The 13,833-nt window shown below is 37.8% G+C and overlaps 1 protein-coding gene across 1 annotated transcript; it reads left to right on the forward strand.

The window, feature by feature from the left end:
- The first annotated feature begins 1,231 nt into the window (after nt 1–1,231).
- slc25a37 (solute carrier family 25 member 37) lies at nt 1,232–7,882 on the forward strand. Its single transcript, XM_030144355.1, has 4 exons — nt 1,232–1,542; nt 4,669–4,897; nt 5,008–5,064; nt 5,586–7,882. The coding sequence occupies exons 1-4, from the start codon at nt 1,348–1,350 to the stop codon at nt 6,113–6,115; spliced, it is 1,011 nt and encodes a 336-aa protein (XP_030000215.1). The 5' UTR covers nt 1,232–1,347; the 3' UTR covers nt 6,116–7,882.
- Nucleotides 7,883–13,833: the final 5,951 nt, after the last annotated feature.

Below are 13,833 nucleotides of genomic sequence, written 5' to 3' on the forward strand. Positions count from 1 at the left end.
AAACACACACACACATTAAATTATTTACAATACGAGATGTATTGAATAAAAAGTGTAGTTATCCAGTCGGCTTAATTAATTAAGATGACTGTTTCTATAAACATGCTACTTACAGTATGACAATAATGACAATATGAGTCATGGAACATATGAACTTCAGTGGTTTATGGGATACTTTACTACTACTATGGCTTAGTATATGTGTTATCATTTACTACAGCAAGTGTTGACTCAAATAATAAATCATCCATCCATCCATCCATCCATCCATCCATCCATCCATCCATCCATCCATCCATCCATTTGGATGAACTGCTTGTTTTATTTTACTGGATGATAACATTTTCCTGACGGGATAGATAAAATGCATCTTACATCATGTGAATGACATAAAGTAGGTACAGTCATACTTTAACTAATAGTTGAGGGAAATGTTATGCACTTATTCCAGTTCACTTTAACACATATTAAATAAAGCTATATGTTTTCAGTTTCAGGACAAGAGTGGTTGTAGTATATTATAATGTAATACCAAGATTTAGTTTTAACAGACAGTATTTTCTGGACTTGGATTAAGCCTAGTCCATGACACTTTTTTTTTCAGTTGAGATCTTCACTGATTTTTTCTTTTAGTCTCAGAATAAGTTTAAACCATGTTTGTGAAACTGTGAGTGTTTGTAAAAGCAAGATTCAAGATGCCTTTAATGTCATTCTGCAAAGTATTTACAAAAATACACAGGCTGAAACATTGTTGTTTCTTCTGACAGTGCAAATAACAACAATAACTGGTGGGTAGCAAACAAAAAAAAAAATCTTAAAATTGTTAAATAGACTCTTAAATGTCTTTTTAATTATTCCTAATAAATTCATCATTGCACTTCTTTTGATAGATTTCATTCTTAACTTTAGATGCACTGTTACACTAAACACTTGGGAGGCTTCAGGGCCGGGTTATGTCTTCATATCTGTCGTCTCTATGGTGTTAATGAACAGATGCTATTTGATAAAGGGACCAAACCTATTTATCTGTTCAGGCAGAAAAGTGCGATTACAAATTATCAAACCCATTCAGAAACTGTCAGCAGTTGAAGCAAAGGCAGGCATGGACTGAACTACAACAGCAGGACCCTGAAGTGTCACAGGACAACTTTTCATTGGCTGTCGCAAACGAAATTCCGCCCCATTTGTGTGTATCCGTAATCTGATTGGCTTATATTCAACTAGCCGTTGACGTCGAATGGGCGCTGGAACTCCAGCAAGTAGTGATGATGTTGTGAGTCTACATGCCGCCGATGCCTCTGTGAGACTTATCTTCAACACAGGATCACCTGGGAGAGCTCACCACGCATGGAGTTGAGCTCGGACCGTGTGGTGGCAACACTTGAGATGTCGCAGGTCAAAAGCAAAGACGACGAGCCGTTTAATAGTGATGGTGACTACGAGAGCTTGCCACCTCATGTCTCAGTGACGACCCACATGACAGCAGGAGCCGTGGCTGGCATTCTGGAGCACACGGTGATGTACCCCGTGGACTCTGTCAAGGTAACGCACACACACACACACACACACACGGACACAAACAGCTCAGTTGTGGCTCCTCTTTCGCTCATTCACTTACCAGCTACACAGCTACAACTGAGTCTCGTTTGCTAGCCAACATTAGCCGGAGGACGCTGAAGCTGCCCATCCTTAGTTAGCTTCAGTGTTAGCTAATTTACAAGCACGCACACCACAAGTAGACTCAACAGACTAGTTACGCAAGATAGCATTATTTACATCGTGTCAAAAACGTCCTGTGCTAGCTAAAAAAAATCGACATAAACCGTTCTGCTGTCCTTCGCTTATGTCTTGAGGAACTTTGCTAACGGTGAACACTGAGTGTCCAATGGAAAGTAACCTTAATTGATCAAAGTCACTCTAAAAATCATGGGTAGGGTAAAGTTGTGAGTTTTTTAATCAGAAGGTCATTTTGCTTTATGTAATAATCCATCCTTGAGTCTCAGGGTCGGTTTTTCTCACACAGTGGGAAAACTTGATCAACTTTTTCCTGTTCTTAACTAGGATAAGTGAAGGTCAAGCGCCTGGTTTGGCTATATAAGATGTTAAACTGGCTCGAATCCTTAAAATTTGCAGACTTATGTAGCCTTTATAAAGAAAAACAATCTTAAATCATCCCTTATCTTGTTATTGAACTCCTCAGTGTAGTCCCAGAGTACTTGTGCGTCCATTCATAGGTTACTTGTCTACTCAGCAGAGGTTGTGATAGGTCATGTCAGGTTAGAAAAATGAATAGCCATAGTTCTGGCAAATGTTTATTAAAATGTGTTTAAAAATATAAGGGAAATTAGTAATAAAGTCATTATTCTTTATGTTTTGACCCCATTCAGATCTTTTTTTTGTCTTTTTTTAATTTATAGTGAATGAGTGCTGTGTCAGTTGTTGGCTATTTTATGTCTTGTTCTGTCACTTGCCTAGGGACTGCGGATGAAAAGTAGGTATTTTTACTAATTCTGGCATATTTACATGGGTGTATTTTTTTGTACAACAGTGTTCATAAATATGCATGGTCCCTATTAAATAAACCAATAAAGTAAAATAACTAAATAAAATAAGCGTAGCCTGACTTTGTTAAAACTAAATCAAGCCAAGGCCAAAGCTGGTTTTGGTGTTTGTAGTTAAGGCTCAAATAACTGAGATTACATTGTGTGTTCACACGGACATTTTCAGCTCAAATTTTAACTCGGACTGCATTTGTTGCTGTCACTGAGTAAAAAGTCAATGATTAGCAATTTGACTGGACATCTATAGTTTACAAATACACAGCAAGATGGTCCTTGAAGCCAACTTGCATCACTGTTGCTTGGCAAATTAGAAAACTAGTTTGCTCTCCAATCAGTTAGAAGTTATAATGACGGACGAGGAGTTATTTTTGAAGCTGGTAAAGATATTTGTTTACTAAATTAAATCATCAGCTAGTTTCAGGCATTTCAAGAACTGACTAAACAAATGGAAAACTTTTAGTTTGGCCATGAACTTTGCCCCTTCAATCCTCTGTCTTCTACTTAGCTGTTGTTTTGAACAATGTAGTTTTGTTTCGACCATTCGGCTTGTTGGAAACAAAAATCTACATGTGGCATATACTGCATAAAAAAGTCATTATGTTGTCTGCTTTATTACACAAGCCACTGTCGACACTTCCTTTTAAGGTTTCTTAAGTCTTCACAGGCACCTTCCACTACGATGAGTTTCTAGTGAATGAGTGTCTGAAGATGGCACAAAACCTGTTTGTTTGTTTTTTACATGTCACTAAATCATAAAAAATAAGATAAGACAATCTGCTGCGGTTAACGTTTCATTCTGTTGTAATTTAAATAACTGTACACACCCCCAATGCCATCAGGTACAACTATCAGGTCAGAAAATTCTTATCTAAGTATGTACATTTCAGTGCATCTTAGATTGTTTATTTTGATTTACAGAGTTGATGACACAGTGGCAATAGACTTCTTGAACTGTCAACTAAATCTCATTTTCTAAGATACAGCATCAGCCACAACTAGGACTCAGGGACCCAGGGAGTGGTGTGTACTAATGTAAGGAAGTGGTCTTATCACTCCGGTACACATTTAGAGACCGCCTTACCAATAAGGGTGTGTAAATGTTTGCTCTGCTGTTTATTTGATTAGTAAACCACCACAGAGTCGGAACTGCTGGAGGTAGACCACAACAGAAAATAGAAACAATATGTTAAATCAGTTGAGACTCAAAGAAGAACCTGGATTTTTGTATGAAGTTGGTCCCTTAAAATTCTGGATTTTTTTCCCGCTGTGTATCTATTTGATTGATTTAAAAAAAAAAAAAAAAAAAAAAAAAAAAACAGCTCTGTCGTAACAGGTTCTTTTAGTCATCATAGACCCAGACATGATGCATTTCCAGTTTTTATGGCATGTCTAAATAAAAATGCTCAAAACTGCATGATTCAGTAAGGCCTAAGATTCATATACTGATGTACTGCTGATGTTCAGTGCCAACACAGTATGCATACAATGGATAATAAATAACCACAGTATTTACTAAACTCAAACTGAATTGAGGTTTAGTTGTCAAATTTGCCAACCATAACTTGGCTGATATTGAAATTTCTTACCATTGCCTCTGTCTGTAGCAGAACAATGTGATTCATAGAGGACAAATTCAGTAATACAAACTTAAAATGTAAACTTAGCTACCAGGTTTTGTGTCTCCAAGTTCCCAAATCTGTATCAAACGGAAATGTAATTGATATATTATTGTTAAACTAAAGGAAGGAAACCCAAGGGAACATACTGAGGAAGATAGACTCGGCCTATCCCCTGAACCAGACCCAGATCTCTTCACAAATAAAAACATGCTTTGTGCTATCCAGATAACTTGGCATGGTGGAGTAAAACAAAGAGCTGCCATAGCCTCCCACACCAGCCTTTGGAGATGCACGTCACTCTGACAAGGACCAACAAGTACTCAGTGCTGCTTTGAGCTCATAACGCCACTAAAGGTGACAGCTATACAGGAAATGTTACAGCAAGAGATCACAGTGTGGCCCACCTCAAGACACCTATAGTCACTCACTTCCAACCAAAGCTAATAATATGCAGTGTTCTTAGCTTACAGTGTATGTCTGTCTTTAAGACGAGGATGCAGAGCCTGCAGCCGGACCCGAACGCACAGTACAAGAGTGTGTATGAAGCACTGAAAAGGATCATCCGGACAGAGGGGATCTTCAGACCATTTAGAGGCCTCAACATCACCATGTTGGGAGCAGGACCTGCACATGCACTCTACTTCGCCTGCTACGAACGCGTCAAACGCTCTTTAAGTGAAGTCATTCAGAGTGGAGGCAACAGCCATTTAGCCAATGGTATGGGATTCTATGTCTAATGTCGCCTGGATAAAATGCCCTGTCTTGTCTTGTGTCACCAGAGTACAGACATATCATGACCCTTTTTTTTTTTTCTTTTTTTTAACCAGGGATGGCAGGTAGTCTGGCCACTGTTCTCCATGATGCAGTTATGAATCCGGCTGAAGGTAAGAAAGGAGATAAAACTTGTACATCAACAGCTCTGAGTTTTGACTATAAGCTGTCAAGAATGTTGTTGTAGGGGATGGAATAGTTAAAGAAATTGAAAACTTAAGGCAGAAGTATTTGTGAAAAAAGAAAACTAAAATTAGTTTAAAAAAATATGAAGATTAAATAAAATCTTCAATGAACCAAGCAAAATGAACAAAAACAAAATGGAACAGCAGTTAAATTCAGCTTTGTTTTCCCCAATATTCATAGTTCACAGTGTGCAAGGAATTATATTTGATGCCACCCATACTTTCATCCAGACTTTTTCTGCTTTAAAGATCAAGACCCCTCAGAATACCAGAAAAGCTAACCGTAAAACTCACAATAAAATCAAAACAACTCTTGCATTTGTAAAACCAGCAGTGAAACCAAACTGAAAGACTAGACGAAATTACTCTAAAGTGACTTGGATATATTTAAATGAAATAAATGAAGCTAATGCAGTATCTTCTTTTTGATTTTCCTTTTGCCAACACAGTGGTGAAGCAAAGAATGCAGATGTACAACTCTCCTTATCGGGGTCTTTTGGACTGCGTTCGAACAGTAACGCGTACGGAGGGCGTCGGGGCCTTTTATCGCAGCTACAGCACACAGCTGACCATGAACATCCCCTTTCAGGCTGTCCACTTCATCACGTACGAGCTGATGCAGGAACAGTTAAACCCGCACAGACACTACCATCCTGGCACCCACATAGTGTCAGGAGCAGCAGCGGGAGCTGTTTCTGCAGCCGTTACCACTCCTCTCGATGTTTGTAAGACGCTGCTCAACACACAAGAGAACGTAGCGCTCAATTCTGTAAACATTAGTGGCCACTTGACGGGGATGGCTAACGCCTTCAGGACAGTGTACCGTCTTGGTGGCTTGCCAGCCTTCTTCAAAGGGGTCCAAGCTCGCATTATATACCAGATGCCCTCCACCGCCATAGCCTGGTCAGTGTATGAGTTCTTTAAGTACTTTCTGACAAAGCAGCACCTTGAGCAAGAGGCAGGACCTGGCCCATTGTAACAGGAAGTGTAACGGAGCAGCCCACGCCTTGACTGGAAAGGACAGAAACACAGAAAGAAGACTCCAACATGAGGAAATGCCATGTGTTATTACCTCACAAGGAAGTCTCGGTGGTGGAGGTGTGCCAGAATGCCTTTCCATGTGTTAGCCTGGTTCGGTTTTCAACGTAGGATGACGTGGCAAGGTTACACCACAAAGGTGACAATTCATAAAGAGATGTTGAAGAGTTGGTGTGTCATATTCTTCCTCCTCCAACAAACCAGCCAACAGCACTTCAAATCCTTTTCTACATCTGGTAACCAGTACAGTGAGTCGCCTCAGATAATGTTTATAGTTCTTAATATTGGAACTTTCTATTTATTTTGTTAGCTTTCCAAGGCTTGTATTTTATGAATGCGGATGCTGTTTGCTTGTTTTATTTCACTGTGTATTTATAAAGAACTATTAACACACATTCCTATCACTCCACAGCCATCAGAATAGTTGCACTTTTCATGTGCCTCATGAATATTAAATGTGGCTTCACCTTTTTTTTTTTGTTTAACCCCCCCACCCCCCTCAAGTCCAGGTTTTTTTTAAAATAGGTGTACCAATGTTCTGTTACAACATCAGATCTTGAAGTAGCTCTGTTTGTTATTCGTCACATCTAAACTGGATTGCGTTTTACTTTTTCTACTCATTATTTCTTCACTTTATTTCAATTTAAACACATAGCACCATGTTTTATCTCCTCCCTGAGTGTAGACTTTCAGCATAAAGTGTTTAGGACATACAGTCCTGTGTTTTGCCTTGATATAATGCAGCACTACAACACCTTTTTAATCACGCACAATAATAGTTTGACTTACTTTATACTTGTTGCAGAAAGAAGGCAGCTTGATTCTACATATTCCAAAAGATAAAGTCATATTTTTGTGGGTCACTATTTCGTCACTAACTCCATTATGCAGGGAGACCAAATGAGACTTTGGGTGGTCTCAGCCTTCACACACACATTAGTACTGGTGTTAGATCTAGAGTCTGAGTCACCTGTTGTGATAATGTGTGTCATACATGCTGTGAACCTGAAGGTAGTAGATTGTACATTAAATACATTGAAGGACGTATGTTTGACTGAAATCTTCAGACTGTAACCTAATTTGAAGTACTTTCAGCTGACTGACCGATGCCATCCAGCGCTCTTTGTTACTGCGATCACGTCAGCCGTCAAGCAGGCAGTGGTGTTTCTCTTTTTTTCACTCGTCCTGTTGTATTTACACGTTTCCTGTGTGCGCACTGCTCTTTCCAGCCTTTTGACTATTTCCCACTGGGTTGTTGAGGCATTCCTGCAGATATTGATGTAATCCCTGCAAGAAGCCGGATTTATTTATTTTCAATTATGCCTTTTTTTTTTTTTTTTTTTTTTTGTATCTCTGGTAAAGTTCAGAGAGTTCGTCTGCTCCCACCCCTCCCCCTTCCCCACTGTCCCCAATATACCAAAGACATGCTCTGTATTCTATGCACCTTGCTTTTATCCTGTAATCACAATGCTATGTGCCTGTTTCCAGACCAGTTAACAGCTCTCATTTAGTTATTGAGCCTTTTGTGTGGAGCCGCGATGCATCTAAAAACTTTTTTTTTTCAGTCAAGCAATAGGTGAAGAGTGCAACACATGCTCTTCCAACACATTTCATTTACAACTTAAATACTTGAGTTATATGTATGTGGAATAATACGTAGATGCAAAAACAAAATCAAATTCTGCTTTCTGGATGTTTGGAATTGTTAGAGAATACATTTGCTGCCTAATTTTTATTCCTTTAATCAAAGACTGTACAAACAATTTAATTATATAAGGTAGTACATTAGTTTATTTAGTAGACTCCTGTCACTGATATGGAACAAAATGAAATGAAGCCATTAAAACAACCTTTAATTAAATGCATCATAATGTTGGTGTTGAATCAAGTGAATCCCGGAATCTTTTTTTGCTTAATATCTGTATCAGACTGCTTTTAATATATTATTGTAGTGTTACCATTGTGCCCATTTTCTCACACATCTTTATTTTTGAAGCAAAACAGAAGAATCAGATTCTGTGTGGAGATTTCCACAGTGTATATATTTATCCGCTACATACGCACAAATGATTAAAATGGGAGTTTGGATGACTTGTGATGAGTGCCATCTCCACAACAAGAATGCTTGAAAGTAAGACCATGCAAATATGAAATGATTGTGATGATGCTGATAATACAGTATGTAACACTGGAGCAGAAATAAACATGCGAGTGAACAAAGTTGTGTGTTGTTTTGTGACAAAATCAATATTTGTCCTGAATAATTTGGCTTGTGTGTTTGGATACTGGTTGGTTTTGCCTCTTATATAAATAAAATCCAACCTCTGAGTGTCCTGTGAGGGTGGAACTGTGAATGACACAGTTGTCAAAGAATATGTTTCTGTTGTCAAGAAAGTAGCACTGAGGTAAAAATGAACACTAAGGATATTGGGAGGAATATATTCATGCTACTTGAAAAAGAAATGGTAATTAAAACAGTTACCAGTACCCAAAAACATCTGCTGATCGAACACATTTAATATGTTTTGAACAACTAATCCTATCAATACATTGAAATCAGTTAAAATGCAGTTTCTCAGCTTTTCATGGATTGGATTCAACCCATTTGGATGTTCACAGGCTCTAGTGAATGTGAAAACAAGATCTTCTGCAACAGAAAAACCCATTTAGTTTTACAAATGACAGTGATTAGAGGCACTTGATTTTACATATGGTTAATTTTTATATTATGCTGAAAAAGTACATTTTTTTTTCAGTTTTCTCTGATATGATGCATTTTGAATTTGCTCTGAGCATTTATGATCATTGACATTCATTCATTCATTTTCTGAACCCACTTTATCCTCACTAGGGTCACGGGGGTTGCTTGGAGCCTATCCCAGCTACATAGGGGCGAAGGCGGGGTACAGCCCGGACAAGTCGCCAGTTCATCGCAGGGCTGACATATAGAGACAAACAGTGGTGGAGAATCCCAGCTCCATAAAGTAAAAATCCTGCCATGTATTTGTTCCAACCATTCACTGCACCAGCCCATTTTGATGAGCACAACTCCTCATCCAGGTAGATTGGATAATTAGTGGAATCACCTGTGTTAAATGAACACGTAGAACCAATGCATGGCAGGACTTTTACTTTATGGAGCTGGGATTTTCCACCACTGGAGACAAACAATCACTCTCACATTCACACCTATGGGCAATTTAGATGAACCAATTAACCTATTAGTGCATTTCTTTGGATATGACATGATCAGTAAATTAAATATAAGAAAATACCTGAAAAATGCTAACTTTTTGAAAGATATTATGATAAATGGTGATAAGTCACTCAGGAATCGTTAGATGGTTTGAGAAAATGAATCTGGAATTCTCCACAAGACAGTCCTAGGTTTTTAAGGGTTAAAATGCACCATCTAGTTTTGAATGAAGAGGTTTTAGACATATAGTCATTATCATTCATAGACATGTTCATCTACATTGTAAAGTAAGTAATGCTTTGTAGTTGATACTACTGCCTGCACATTATGAAAAGTGTCATCTTATATAAAACAAAAATCTGTTCAGTTTCTTTCTTTTGTTTTTTCTTTTTCTCTTTGGGGTGTCAAAGTCATTTTAGTTCAGGGTCCACATTCTGCTCAGTTTGATCCTAAGAGGGCTATCCTTACACAAAAAAAATGTGAATAAACAGAACACCAATGAACTATGTGAAATTTAGAACAATGTTATGCCTCAGCTTATCATTAACACATGTGCATTACAACATACAGATCACAGTGGATCTACAAAGACACAAAACATTTAGTAACAGGCAGAATATTGTTAAAATTGCCCTTATTTTAGTTGAAAATGTCTTGTAGATCATGTCAGTATTTCTTTAAAATGTCATCTTATTCTCTAGTATTGTTCCTCAACACCTGTAGGACTCTACAATCTCTGCATCCTGTATCAAACACTGTGCTGTCAGGAAATTGGACAGAATACCCTGCAGTAGTCATACCTCCCCAGTAGAGGGCAGTATGCTACCATTAAAATACCATCAAACAACAACCTTTGAACCTGGAGTGATGAGGACACGTCCTGTCATTCAGGATAATAATCCAACTAACCTGATAAATCATAATGTCTGCTTTGGTGACTCTGCAGTTTGAATTTTTACTCATAAAGAAAAGTTTTCAGTCACAGCAACAATTGGAAATTTGTCTACATTGAAATTATTTAGCAGTGATATATAAGTAGAATTAACTGAATTAAAGTGGGTAATACATTGAATTAAACTGTTTAATCAAGGTTTGGTTTCAGAAAACTGAAAAAGGTCTTACTTGCAAAATAGAGATATTTCTTGCTCAACAAAAAAGCAAAATACAACCTGTTTTCTTCTTGTGTAAGTATTTGTTTGTGTTTCTCCAGTCATATAAAGCCAATAGTTTTAGTAAAGAATGAATTTTTGTTTCAGTTGAAGTCATCATTAAACAACTGGCTAACATTGTAAATTGTCCACAACATCAACATTGGGAAAAAAAAAAAAAAAAAAAAAATCAAGACTAAATTTTTGCCATACCACACAGCTCTTTATTGAATTAACAGTTTTATCTGAACCCACTAAGCCCCTCTTGTATTATACAATGTAGAGTACCAAACATAAGGACCAGGACAAAGGTGGTAAAATTAAGAAAAATCATAATAAAGTTAGAAAAATGTTAACACAAGCTCCAAAAAATGTCAATTAACAAAATTAACAAAGATGGACCCAACTGAGGTCAACTAACCCAAGCTGCAACAAAACAAAAACTGACCGAACCAGACAATGAACCAAGGTGGGCTTAAATAGAAAGGGACTAACCCAAATCAACCACAAGGGGGAGGCATTACACTAAGAAATTAAACCAAACCATTAACTTAGTCTAAATAACATAAAAAGCAAAGAATCATAATTAGACACAAAATACTAACTGTGTGAAACAAATGTGATTTAAACCAAGAATTTAAGCAACTCAGTTAACACAAAGAAACAAACAGTGTTTCCCCTCCTCAGTCTTGTGGTAATAGTTCCTTCCTGCTTCTTAAATGATGGCCAAGCCCATTGGTCTGGTCTTTTGTCTGGGAACTCAAGAACAAATGTAAGTAAGTAATTCAAACATAATTAATATGTGTGCACCCAAATCAGCATCGTTAAATATAATACTTATACTAAACCGTGTGCTGTAATTATTAACTGCAAACTTAAGAAACAAATACTCATGAAATAACAAAAACTACTGACACAAGGTTGTGGTGTGTGAGGGTTTCACCACATACAACTATAGTTCCAAACAAAATGGCAAAAACACACAAACTACACTTCAAAGAACCAAATCCACACTGAGTTTTTGTATTTATTTGACAGTGTTTCACACTGCTTTCAAAGAATGTGCATCTTATGCAACTTGGCTCTTTCACATTACTGTGCGCCATCCCATAATTGTAGTCAGTCAATATCAGTCATGATATCTGAGCCCGTATTCCTAAAGATTCTGAGAATCCTCTCACAGAGCTCCTAACTTAACCTAAAAATTCCTAGCAAGGAGTCTTAGCTTAGGAGTGATTCCAGAACACACTCAGAGAACTCTGAGCAAGAAATGGACAGAAATTCCTATCTTAGTGAGGAGGTGTGGTTGACCCCGTTGCTAGGTATGAGTCATCATTTCAAAAGCTGTGATTGGTTGATCCTAAAAGCTAGAAAAAAATATACTTTTGGTGATAATGGGCAACTGATGAACCCTCAAAACAATAAACCTAATCATAGAATCTAATCTTATGAAGACTGTGTAATTGTAAATAATATTCCACATAAAAGAAAATATCTGTTCAATGAATAGTAAGCTATACTTTAAAATTATCCTACAAAATGTGTGAAAAAACTCAGGCCCACTTGCACAGTATTCACATAGTGATAGTTATATTTATTTGCTCATATTAATTGGCATGCTGGTAATTTTTGCCCTTTCAACATTTCAACTCAGTTTTGGTACTGGGCCATCGATTACACCCACAACACTGGGGAATCCTGTGATGTCCATAAATGCCCTTTTGGGAACTTGTAAAGTGCGGGCATCCAGTCAAAATGAAACAAATTGTCTCACAATATGAGGTTGTGACAATGCTGTCGATGTTTGGTTGATGACCTTACTGATGGAGGATTGTGACAGCCTCAAGTCATCACTGCTGCATTGTTGCATTTTCCCTGTTGCCAAATACCTCAGTGCTGTGATGACCTTCATTTGGGGTGGTATTGCATTGTGGCGTTGGGTTGGAGAAATAAGTGCATCTCTAATGAGATCAACCACAAACATGATTCCTGCACGATCCAATCTGTAGCGTTTAAGTAATTCACTGTCATCCAGTGTTTGGAGAACATCCCTCCTGCCTCTTCCATCTGCCATTTTGTCCTCTGCTTAGGGAACTCCTAAGCGCCTTAAAAGTCCTCTTCCCTGCTCTGAAAAGATCTCACTTTAGGAGCTCTCTTAAGGGCTGGGATTCTTTAAGAATAGCTTTTATCTTTATTAGGATCTACTCTAAATTTTTAGGGGAAATTCTAAGAAAACATCATGATTTTAAGAATTTTCTTAGAATTTGGCCACTAGGAGCAACTCTTTGCACTAAGAATCTTTAGGAATTTGGGTCCTGAACTCAAAGCCCCCCAAAAAGAGTCATCTGTTTTTCTTTATCTATAACAAATAATGGAAACAGTCTCTACATTTTTTTTTTTTTTGTGGCAAAGAAATGTACCATTCAATGCAAATCAGATGTGGCTTGTTGCATCTTTTAAGTACAGATCTGATGCATCGACATGGGAAAAATGATGTGTTAAAGATTCTATTCATGCTTTTGCCTTATCAAATAAAACAGGAGGAAACACATGATGAAAAAAGTACACCTCATATTACTGTTATCCGTGTAGCAATCGACACGGAGTATTATTTATTCTACTGTTTATATAAAGGTAAATGCTCAGTTTAAAATGATTGTTCTGAGAATAATATGAGCTGTAATGAAACGAGACAGATTTCTTTCTGAGATGCAGACGTTGTAAAGCTTTCCTCAAAAACAAACCTGCTCCAGGACACGTACACTCCCGGCCTAAAGTTGTTGTCCCTGATGTGTTTAGTTTTTGCCCTTGTCCACGAGAAGGTTGTTTATCTGAAGCGCACAATAAACGGCCCCTCAGCCCATGTCTTCTGTCCTTCCCATGCTTTCTCTAATCACTTTTATCTGCAGTAAACTGTCCCACTACTTATGTTTTTATATCCGAGATAAGGACGCTGGAAAATTACAACTGTCCCCTCTGTCCCCTTGTTTCTTTCCCTGTCTTTCTCAAATACACACTCTGTGCCTCCTACTTATAAACACACTCAGTTCACAGTCACACAATCAATGTGAACCATCGGATAAGTTGGATGCAGCCATATATCTTACTGATGGAAGAAGAAAGACTGCAGATCTACTGGTATGGTAACATGGGGGATCCAGTTACACTCCCAAGGGAAGTTTATGAGTGAAGAAAAAAAAATCCTGGCTGTTTTAAAGAACCTTATCAACTCCAGCAAATTTGTCAGCCAGTCACGGCATATTGAAGCACTGACAAAGGCTGTCTTTGTGGTCGGCTTTGGTTTTCTCTCCATCT

Source organism: Sphaeramia orbicularis, chromosome 9 (assembly GCF_902148855.1).
Source record: "Sphaeramia orbicularis chromosome 9, fSphaOr1.1, whole genome shotgun sequence".
NCBI classification, from domain to species: Eukaryota; Metazoa; Chordata; class Actinopteri; order Kurtiformes; family Apogonidae; genus Sphaeramia; species Sphaeramia orbicularis.